Raw genomic sequence first — 11,730 nt, 5'->3', positions numbered from 1 at the left:
GACAACTTACAGTAAGTAGCCTGGCAAGATGCAGGGTGTTTTTTTCTGTCCTTCTTTTGTTTTTTACAGTGCAAGCAAGTAAAACAAAAAGATCCAAATAAACCAGGACACAGACAGAGAGTTGGGGTCGGCCAAAACCAGGAGTGGGTGGGTTTGTTTTTCAAAAAAAAAGAAAGAAAATGCTTTTATAAATAATCTCCATAATCTTTTTTCATATAGAGGTTGTAAAACATTTTTTTTAAAATATCTATTAGAAATTTAAGAAGAGCCAATCAAAATGAATTTCTTCTTTCTGCTTCCTTCCTTCCTTTCTTTCATTCCTCCCTTCCTCTCTCACTTCCTTCAGGTTCAACTCTTTTTTCCTTCACTTCTCCTCCACCTTTACTCCTTCCAAAACTGAACATCTTTTATACAAAGAAAAAGAAGGAATGTGCCTCCTGACTATTGGCTTTCTGTTCTCTTTCACCGTCATGGGAAACTTCCTGCTTAAATGTCAAGTTTGAGAGTCTGAAAGTTTTTCTCTCCTTGGAAGCTTCCTTGTTCCCTTTGGGTTTGAGATTCCTCCCTTCACCGAACCGGGTCACAGAAAGGCTTGCTGTGTCTCCCACTTCCTCTGCAGGTTACATTCTGGGACCAAGAGTGATTTGTATAACTGGGTCTTCAACAATCGGGACTTTCACGTGCGATTCTTCGGGCAGAAACGGGTCACCCATAAAGATGAGGAGATGTTGGGACAGAACAGCTGATCACAGTTTTACACCAACAGGCCCCTCCCCCCAACACACACAATATGATGAGAATAATTACAGAGAGCTGCTGTACAAAAAGTAGTCCCAAATGTTTTCTTCTTCTTCTTCTTCTTCTTCTTCTTCTTCTTCTTCTTCTTCTTCTTTGAGCAGCAGCATCCAGTCAAAGGCCGCGATTTAACCGACGCTCTGTCCTGACTGGATGGCTGCCGCCTCAGGCTCCGCCCCCTCTGAGGTGATTGGTGCTCGTGGCTGGGGGGCGGGGAGAGGCGAGACCAGGAAGAGGGCTGAGATTCTTTACATTGGAGGAACCACGAGGCCGGACATAGCTGCAGAGGGCGAGAGAGAGAGAGAGCGAGAGAGAGAGAGAGAGAGAGAGAGAGAGAGAGAGAGACACTGTGACTGACTGAGGTTTCAGTGGTGCAGTGGTCGCAGGTTCGACTCCCAACTCTTTCTGTGTGGAGTTCATGTGTTCTCCCTGTGTCTGCGTGGGTTCTCTCCGGGTTCCCCGGCTTCCTCCCACAGTCCAAGAACATTAAAACATGCATGTGAGGTGAACTAGGAACTCTGATGTTGACCGTAGCTGTGTGTGTGTGTGTGAGTGTGAGTGGCTGTTTGACTTTCTATGTGGCCCTGTGACGAACAGGTGACTTGTCCAGGGTTGAACCCCGCCTACACCTGGAGACTGCTGGGATTGGCTCCCACTGGGATCCAGCCACACTGAGTGCTGGAGAGGCTTTGATAGGTAACTGGATGGATTTTCATTGTCATTAGCATCCTGTTGATGATCAGCTCCACTGATCATCGCTCAGCTACAGGTTTACTAGGAACTGATGTTTGCATGTATTCAGTGTTTACCTTTTATAAGCGTGTCATTTACAAAACATTACATTGATGTGATTTGGTAAAAGGTAGCGGTAGAACCCACAAATTATCCACAATGTTTTACATCTGTTCAAAACTGTTGTTTTATTTTGAGAGTTGAGTCCCACAACTTGACGAGAACAAAAACCTAAAATCAAACCAGACACAATTTTATTTTAAATTGTTGTTTTTATTTTTTTTGTAGCAATTATATTATGAGTAAACGTGTTGTGTTTTTGTTGTTTTTTATTTATAATATTGGAGTCTATGTTTTGAGTTTTTCTGTTGCTGTTGTAGATAAAACTATTAATAACATTCAAACTGGTCTGATGCTTTATGGACACAGGCACACTAACACACACCCACACACGCACACACACACCCACACACACACACACACACACACACACACACACAAACACACACACACGCGCGCACACTCTCTGTGGCCTCTGTGTCTCAGTGAAGGCGGAGAGCAGCATGAATATTTAACACTCGACAAACCTCTCTGTCAGAACCACTGACATCACATGACTGCTAGGGTGTGTGTGTGTGTGTGTGTGTGTGTGTGTATGTGTACGTGTGTGTGTGTGTTTGTGTGTGTTTCATGTATATGTGTGTGTTTAGAGGATGTATCTTTGGGTTGGAGTGAATAAAACATGGATCAGCATGTCACTCTCTATGCAATACTAACAGATCAGGTTACCCACCCGGTGTGTGTGTGTGTGTGTGTGTGTGTGTGTGTGTGTGTGTGTGTGTGCGTGTGCACAGCACTATATTCCTATTCCCCCCCAAAAAATGAAACCAATTTAATAATATGCAAAATCAGAGAGTGAGAGCATTATTAAGATATTGAAACTATTAGATAAAGAGAGAAAGAGGAGAAGCGGAGGGGGAAAGACGAGACGGAGGAGAAGGTGTGAGTTACCTTGCAGCCCGTTGGCGCTGTTGGAGCAGTTGGGGGGAGGAGGCGACGCCGACGGCCGGACGACGGGGGCAAAGGCGCTCTTCTGTTTGACGGCAGCCGAGAATGAGAAGACGCCGTGGGAGGAGTTGCAGTTGGAGACGGCCATCGTGGGACTGGAGGGAACAACTGGAGCACACACACACACACACACACACACACACACACACACACACCAGGTCAGGCAGGTCAACCAATCTCGACGAAGCATGGTTTTCCATTACAGTGATAGGAGCAGTGACAGCGCCCCCTGTGGCAGACTGTGGCACTGCTCCCGTGCAGGCTGGTGGCCTCAGCTTGTGTGTTGGACGTATTTACCTTGATACTTACTGCCGTAGGGCGAGTTGGCAGACGAGCCGTTGAGGAAGCTGGGCGACGTGGCCACGCCGAGGTTTGGCATGCCGGTGTTGCCGTAGCCGTTCATGCTGTTGCTGACGGTGTTGCCGTAGTTGCTCTGCTGAGGGGTGGAGCTCGGTGCGTAGCCCCTCGGCGACACGCTGCTGGTGTTCCGACTGTATCCAACTGCAAGAGGACATTGTGGGATAACACTGTTGGCGGTGCGCAAGGGTGGTCGGTAACATAGTACAAATACCTATATCTGTATCTGTACTGCATTGAGTATGTCTTTGTCTGACCACTTTTTATTCCCGACATTTGTACACAAATATCACCACATTGGAAAAACATGCTTGTTGCTTTTGTGTTTAAACGTGTTTAAAGATACAATTCCAGCTAAAAGTAATTCATTTCTTCATTGATTATAGTTGTTGTTGCTTTAAGACGAGCTATTAGTTAGCGTAGCAGCAAAGATGATCCAGATGCTAATCAAGACCTCAAACTTCTGACCACTGACCCCTGGTCAGCTCAGTCCAGATTATTCGATCACAACATTTCATATTTGCAAAACATTTTTTTTTCAACGTTTCACTTCAGTACATTTCAGAACCTGTACTTCCTTACTTTTAATTGCGTAAAGTAGTTGAATAAGAACTTTTACATTTACCAGTGCATTTTTCCCCCCATACTTTCACTTAAGAACAGAAGGTGAATACTTTTGCCAGCTCTGCAGCACTGGCTTTACTGTTAACAGGGTTGCATTATGAGAGTGATGCAAGTCATCCGACCAACAGGGGGCAGTCACTTGACAGCATGTTTCCAGGGAATTGCATTTAGCAGTAACTAATTCCACTTTACTTGTTCTCTTTGCCACAGATGGTGCATGATGCAGGGCAATGTCCCTCTGCATTAACCAGTTACGTCTTACAGAATTCTGACAAGAACTCAGCGAATTTACACGACTGGATGCCCCACTGCTGCTCAACTGCAGCGCTACACCAACAAGTACTTGATCTGCTTGCACGAGATGTTCCTTTACCTTGTGCGCTGTCAGAAACGTTGACCGCCAGCTGCCCGCTGAAGGAGTTAACACCCATCATGCCATGGGGGGCTGAATTTCCTAGCGCCGGGATCTGGTTGTGGTTGCGAGGAACGTTGTAAAGCGCCTCAGCGATGTCAGCGGCGCGTTTCAGAATAATCTCCTGTGGAGGAGGAAGACATCGCACCGTCATGAGCACTGCCGCCACCTCGCTCACAGGTGCGCTTTGGTCGTTCCAGAGACGCAGGTCAAAGCTATGCTAACGCTAGCTAGCAACTCAGCCTGTAACTGATGCTTTCTGTTTGTTTCTGATGATGTGTTGTCATGGTCATGAAAGATTTGGGATTAATAAACTACATTTACAATATCTACCATATCTAAGGCTAGTGCTGTTAACCATACTGAGTATGTTTGTAGTAGCTGGTAGCATAGCTTGTTTCTTCTGTAAGACATTTGGGTTTAAACCAGTTCAGGTCATTTTTCACATTAGACACACTCCCATCCTACTTTCGAATATAACACACAAACACACACACACACACAAGCACACACACGCACGAGCGAGTGCGCGCACACCCACACACAGTGCGTTGATAATATTGTAGCTACATCTGAATTTACATTAGTTTACAGCCTCTTTTCAAGGACAGAGCTGCGTGTGTGTGCGTGAGATTAACTCAAGGCTCAGGAGCGTGTCGAGGGGCTGCAGAGAATATAAAGTGTTTATGTGTTTCAGGGGGTTCTAAGTCATAAACACGCGGAGGAACGTCCTGCTCGCCAAGCATTATGGGTAAATAATGAGCGTCTTCTACCTCTTTGAGTCTGAACCAGCTCAAAAGTGAATGAACTGGTGTCCTGGACACAGAAGGTCATTATACAGTTTTTACCTGGTTGTTGTGCGGCATCCCATAGAGCGCCTCCACCAGGTCGGCTGCTCTCTTCAGCAACACTTCCTGCAGCACAGACAGGAGTGGACAGTCAGAAAACCATCAGAATGAAAAAAAAATTGCTTTAATCGAGTGAGTTTAGTTTATGAACAGACAGCAACACTGCACACTATCCTAACTCACAGGGCTTTCCGTCTGAAAGCTCATCCTCAGTCTACTAACCACTACCACTAACTAATATCTTTCAGCATGAGTGGAAAGTCTTTCTGTCAGCAGGGAGGTTGTGTTGGGTGACACCACCTGACACAGGAAGTCACATTCTGACTTCTGGACACAACCCATTCCTTCATCTACCTTTCACCATTTTGGGTTTGTGTGTATGTGTGTGTGTGTGTGTGTGTGTGTGTGTGTGTGTTTGTGTGTGTGTGCTCTGTGGGGTGAAACTGATCTCTGATTGGAATAAACACAGTTTAATTGTATCACTTCCATCAGGTCAACAACCACACACACAAACACTTGCACACCTACATACTGTATACTACAACACATGCATGCATGTGCGCATACACACACACACTCTCTCTCTCTCTCTCTCTGGTTCTCTCTCTTTGAACCACTTCACTTCAATGAGCAGTTTAAGTGTTATAGTGGTGCCAAACAAACAGCTCTGGGAATATGTGCGTGTGTGTGTGTATGCACGCGCGTGTATGTGTGTGTGTGTGTGTGTGTGTGTGTGTGTGTGTGTGTGTGTGTGTGTGATCGGGCGGCAGAACAGAACAATCCTTCGTTGAGTCTTTATCTTAATTAAACACACTCCCTGTTAATCTGCTGCTTTTCATTACAAACTTCCTCTTCAATTAACCCCGCCCCCTCAACCCTCCATCACTCTGCACTCGTCTCTCGCCCACCATTCATCCCTCCACCATTTATCGCTCCGCCATCCCTCCATCATTTCCTCTCCCTCATTTTTTATTGCCTCACTTTCACCTAAATTCTCCCTCTTTCCCTTCCGCCTCCCTCACTCCGTCTCTGTTTTTCCTCTTTAATTGAATTTAATCGCAACACTTTTCCTCCTGTTTTTCCTTTCCAACCCAATCACTTCTTCCGAGGCACTCCTCCGACGAAGAAGTTCATCAGTGATGCGGCGGCGGTGGCGGAGGTCTCTCTCATACGCTAACACAGAGAGGACGCGACTCTGTGAAGTTGCTCCTGCTTTAATCTGCTCGTTTACGCAGAGCGATGTTCAGTGTGTCGCAGCGTGAGAGGAGATTTATTCACACACACACACACACACACATACACACACACACATATACACACACGCACACACACAAAGGCACGCGCGCACACACACTGTTTATAGTGACAAATGAAGCCTCATTACTACAAGTGTTTCATTGTTACACAGTGAGATGACAAGCACCTCTATCTCTATCTCCCTCTCTCCCTCTCTCTCTCTCACACACACACACACACACACACACGCACACACACACACACACACACACACACGCTAACAAGGTTACCACGGTGATAGAGTTGGAGGTTGAAGTGTAATCGCTGAGGAGGAAACCAATTATTCTTTTAAGACCGGACGCCCCCCCCCTTGTAGCCCCCAGTAGCGTGCACGTGCGCGTGCACACACTCAGACACACACACACACACACACACACACACACACACACACACACAGCGAGAGTGTGTCACGCTCCCTCTGATGTCGGGGTGTTTGGCGTCAGCAGCATCAAGTTGACATCATCAATGAGAGACAATAAGAGACGATTGTTAAACATGATGATTGTGATCAGCGCAGCATTCAGACCATCTTCACACCCACCTCACTGCAATGTGTGTGTGTGTATTGTCCCGTGTATTAAAAAACCACAACCAGTTCCTGAAACACATGATGTCACCATGGTTACAGCCCCCCCCAAAAAAACGCTGATTTCTTTTTCCATAAATCTGATAAGAGAAACTCTGATAATCATGTTTGTGAGTGTGTCTGTGTGAGAAAGTGTTGGGGTGTGTGTGTGTCTGTGAGTGTGCGTGTGTGCCAATCTTCTTTCTTGCCACATGGCTGCACTCGCTGATTACCTGATTTGACTGTTTCAACCTCCCTGTTTGCGAATAGGCTTTAAACACACACACACACACACACACACACACACACACACACACACACACACACACACACACACACACACACACACACACAACGCAACAGATTTACCTTTAATTCAATCATCTTGTGTGTGTTGTGTATCTGTGTTGTGTGTCTGCCTCAGTCCATTAACATAAAAACAATTTGTGGACCTGACACTGGCTTTAGGCCAGTCCGAGGTCACCGCATGATTTCCCAGCACGGCCGCCGTTCAACACAGGACGGCGACCTTCACAGACTGAGCGACGGTGGACAGTTGGGACTGACTGCGTCTGGATGGACCCAGTCTTGAGTCGTACCAGGACAGGGTAGGTGAAGGTTCAGGGACAGGCGGAGGTACAAGGTGAAGGTTGGGCTGTGTTCTGGGTGAGTGAGCGCTACCTTGGGCAGTCTCTCGGGGTCCCCGGGGTGACGAGGGATGACCTTCTGTAGCCTCTGGAAACCGTAGTCGATGGTGGGTTCGTTCAGAGCTGAGGAGCAGGAAAGGATCCGTCACTGGTCTGTTTTTATCGCTTCATCAGCACCGGAGAAGAGTCCAGTCGCTACTGGTCTAAACTGCAAGTCCACTAAACTCGGGCTCTGACTTCACTTTAAACCGACTTGGCGATGATCAATCAGAGCGCCAGTAAACGCGACAGAGGGAAATGTGCGTCTGAAGCGCACGAACCGTGATCCTGTTTTACTTGAGTCGTGTTTAACAAGCTTTGGACCGACTCTCCAGTACGACACAGTGTGTTGGTGATGAATGTGTGTGTGTGTGTGTCGTCAGTCCTTGAGGGCTCACTGGGCGTAACAAGCAGCGGTGGTTACAGGAGCGTGTGTGTAGCTCTCCAGATGTCTGTGTTGTCTGCAGTGTGTGTGTGTGTGTGTGTGTGTGTGTGTGTGTGTGTGTGTGTGAGCATGGGTGACCTTGTGTCGTTGGCAGTGTGTGTGTTTCTGTCTCGTCACTTCGTCCTGCAGCCTTTTCTGTTTTTTATGCATCTTAACAGCGTTGAAAAGGGCCTTGGAATTTTTTTAGATTGGTTACAATCACATAATAATACAGTAACTAATATACGGTTGCTATACAGAATATAGAACTGCAGTAATACTGGGACTGAAACTGGTACGCGAAGGGACTGGGATGAGGCTGGAACAAGAACTAAGTCAGAAATGAAAAGCATCATGGGTACAATCAGGGACATGTGACCTGTAGCCCAGTGACATCACTGCCAGGGGGGGGGGGGGCAGGAAGGGCTGAAGGGTAATGAGACTAAAATGTGTGTAATTACTGTGACAGCACTGTGAAATGAAACACCACCACATTAAAGAGTGGGGAGCGAAGGGGGCGGAGGGTGGAGAGGGAGGGGTCAGGTGGGGGAGGTGGGAGGGGGAGGAGGCGGGGCACCAGCTTTCTCTCTGCGAGCCTGGTGTTTGAGTCACTCACCTGTGTAGACGAAGCGACCCGGAGCTCCTTTGCAGAACTGCTTGGACTTATAGGACAGCGTGACCTCCACGACCCCTGGGATGTGACGGGGCGGCGTCTGGACCCGGATGGCATGAGGGGTGATCAGCTGGAGGGAGGGATGGAGAGTTAGATGGGGGGGAGGGGCCATAAGTCCTCTGAGGGACATTAGGACTGTCTGTCAGTGTCCCGGTGGGACACACACACACACACACACACACACACACACACACGGCTAATGACAGGAAGCGGTCAGTTTGTCTACATGAAGTCGATCACACGATGTGTGAGACAGTGAATGCATCACAGAACCTGATCATCACACTGGACTGATCAAACTGGTGGTGTGCTGCTCTCTGGTGTGTGTGTGTGTGTGTGTGTGTGTGTGTGTGTGTGTGTGTGTGTGTGTGTACGTGTGTGCGTGTGTGTACGTGTGTGCGTGTGTGTGTGTGTGTGTGTGTGTGTGTGTGTTACCTCGCTCCACACCAGCATGGTTCCGAAGACGACCTGCAGGCCGTCGAAGAAGTTGTCCCCGATCAGGATGACGGTCGCTCCCCCAGTAGTCCAGCCCTCGCTGGGGCTGATGGCCTTGATGCAGGGGGTGGCTGCTGGACGTGGGGGGTGGGGGAGGGGGAGGGGGGGGGGTGCGGAGACGGAGAAGAGAAGGAGGGGGGGGGGAGGAAAAGGGAGGGCGTAATTATTTAGATTAATTAAAAAATTAAATAATCCTCAAATTGTGTTTTGGTGTTCTGGTTGTGTTTCATCCTTAAGAGGACGTGACGGCGAGGGTTACACACACACACACACACACCCAACCTTGTTGGGTGTGTGTGTGTGTGTGTGTGTGAATTGAACAAACACACGCAAACGCAACTGTGGTGTTACTAGAGGTCAATGCACACCCACACACACACACACACACACACACACACACACACACACACACGCACACACACGCGCGCACTCAGGATGGGATTTAATTGGGTCGTGGCTTTTATCCGCTTTAGCTCAGTTCACACATATACACACACGCACTCGGCCGGTAATGACTACTTTCTCTTTCTTCTTTCAAGTGGCGCAGCAGATTAATTATAAAGTGAAATAGGAGCGGCGTGTGTGTGTGCGTGTGTGTGTGTGCGCGCGCGTGCGAGTGTGTGTGTGAAGAATGTCGATGACGTTACAGCACCTGAACTCTCTGATGTGCCACCATTAGAGACACTGACAGACACTGAAGTTGCAGCGCAGATGGCTCATAGATAGAGACCAGACGGACAGACAGACAGACAGACAGACAGACAGACAGACAGACTGAGTCCAGGCCGGGACGACGCACACAGGTGACGCCACTCATGTGGCCTCTTTATTTGAACCTCTCTTCTCTTCTTGTGTCCACGCTGGTTTATTTGCTGCGATGACGCAGTCAGCGTGGTGTTAATCTACTGAGCTGATCTGACAGGTTACTGGGGGACTCGGGGTTCAGACTGGTCCAACTGGTGAGGGCAGAGCCGAGGATGGAGACAAGGTTCAGACCCCCGGGACTCCTCTAAGAGGGGGGAGGGGCGCTCCACTCCTCTTTAATTAGGAGGGCAATTAAAGAGCCGTGCGCGCGCACGCACGCACGCACACACGCACACACACACACACACACACACACACACACTCTCTCTCGCTCTCTCGCTCTCTCTCTCGCCTCCTTGGGGACAAGGAGACGTCGGCTCTTACCCATAAGCCATTGAGGTGACTTGTCTTCAAAAACCAACCACCCCCCGCCTCCCTCACCGCCCTCCCTCTGTCAGATGCTGTCTGTTTCAGGTTCGCAGTCTTTAAAGGTGCACCACGCTCCCTGGCCAGTCCCTACTCTGGCCAAACACGTTAGTCCAGGCATGGGCAAACTATGGCCCGGGGGCCATATGCAGCCCGTTAAGATTTATAACCCGGCCCTCTGAACTTGAAGAAATGATATAAATAGTCAGTAAGTCATTAAGTAGGTGTATTTCGTCAAGTTTCTTCACTGTTAAGAGTCATTTCAATAAAGAGCTAAACACCATGGGGCTTCAAAGGTTGTAACTTTGCTTTTGTTCATTTTCAATTGATATTAAAGCATGTTTTTTTCTACTTATCCTATTATATAATTTTTCTCTCCTCTGTGGTGGGTCACTAAAACACTCCATCCATCTGCTGCTGCACCAGTCAAAAAGTTTGCCCAGACCTGCGTTAGACCCCTAAAGTGCGGTTGGTTGACCAGTGTGAGTCCGGACCAGAGCATGGATGTATGATAACAACTGGATACTGGACTGGTAATATGGCGGCACAACGGTTTTCCCAGTGGCCACTCGAGGTACTGCAGCAAAAAAAAAACAACCCATGGGCCTAAAAAGCATTTTTCCAATAGACCGCAATACAAAAATAAATACCATTAAAACGGCAAACTGTGACCTAAAACGCGATTCATAGCAAATCTTTCTATTGTAGATTTTTCAGTTACAGTCTTTTAGTCGTTTGTTAAAAACTGATTAAGGCCAAAGAAATCACCAGTAAAGGGCTTATACCAAGCGTGACGTCACAATGTCGTTCGTGCTGCTGTGTCTCAGCTCGTTCTGATTGGCTAAATAAATCATGTGAGTTACAGAGGCCTGATGGGAAGTGAAACTATTGCGAATGCTCTATGGGCCCTTTAATGCAAAGTCAAAAACTTTTTCCGCGTATGCGCTGGATGAGCAACTTCATTGAAATGCATGGGCTCCCATCTTGGATTCTGGGATCCTGGACCAGAGCGGCATTTTTTGGAACGTTGCACTTCCTGGTTGGAAGAGGTCAGATTCCTGATTTTACAGCACCTTGATTCAGTAACAAGAATTGTGGCTATCTACAAATAAAATAACTCAACAGCCGTAAAGTCGGTAAAGGCTCTCTGAGTTTTCTAAAGCAATTTGCAACAGAAATAAACAAAGTTATTTTTCTGGAGGTAGCTTTTCTCCAAAGTGATGGAGACCAGGGCAGCGAGTGTAAGACCAGTTTTGCCACAGTAATCCCGTCACATTACTCAAAAAGTAGTTCAATTACAGTAGTAGATGACTTAGTAATAGATTACTCGCCAACACTGATAACAAGGACAACCAGCCTGGTGTGAGTGACCTGTGTGTGTTGTCACGACAACCTGGACCTCTTCTGTCTTAGTTTCGCCCCCTGTTGCTTAATCAACAGCATAGGTGGCAGGTCAGTCCATCACAGAGGATGATCATGTGACACAACTGAACAAAGCTTTTAATCTGTATGTTTCAAATACTTC

At 47.6% G+C, this 11,730-nt stretch overlaps 1 protein-coding gene across 2 annotated transcripts in view; it reads right to left on the bottom strand.

Annotated features, from left to right (window-relative positions):
* Window positions 1–872: 872 nt before the first annotated feature.
* Window positions 873–11,730, bottom strand: part of LOC142894037 (transcription factor COE3-like) — a 23,300-nt gene continuing 12,442 nt past the window's right edge. Inside the window, exons 9-16 of one of the 2 annotated variants that reach the window (XM_076035152.1) lie at window positions 8,916–9,049; window positions 8,424–8,550; window positions 7,379–7,467; window positions 4,837–4,902; window positions 3,950–4,112; window positions 2,893–3,096; window positions 2,539–2,703; window positions 873–1,075 (exon numbers count right to left, since the gene is read on the bottom strand). In XM_076035152.1, the coding sequence (XP_075891267.1) occupies window positions 1,044–1,075; window positions 2,539–2,703; window positions 2,893–3,096; window positions 3,950–4,112; window positions 4,837–4,902; window positions 7,379–7,467; window positions 8,424–8,550; window positions 8,916–9,049 (980 nt within the window). In that variant the 3' untranslated portion in view covers window positions 873–1,043. The remainder of the gene's footprint in view (window positions 1,076–2,538; window positions 2,704–2,892; window positions 3,097–3,949; window positions 4,113–4,836; window positions 4,903–7,378; window positions 7,468–8,423; window positions 8,551–8,915; window positions 9,050–11,730) is intronic. The other variant, XM_076035153.1, reaches the window with a different exon arrangement.

This window comes from Nelusetta ayraudi, unplaced genomic scaffold (genome assembly GCF_046127955.1).
Source record: "Nelusetta ayraudi isolate G7.1 ecotype Tasmania unplaced genomic scaffold, CSIRO-AGI_Nayr_v1 ptg000042l, whole genome shotgun sequence".
Taxonomy (NCBI): domain Eukaryota; kingdom Metazoa; phylum Chordata; class Actinopteri; order Tetraodontiformes; family Monacanthidae; genus Nelusetta; species Nelusetta ayraudi.
The sequence above is the reverse complement of the archived record's forward strand: the minus strand, read 5'-3'. Positions and strand labels throughout refer to the sequence as shown.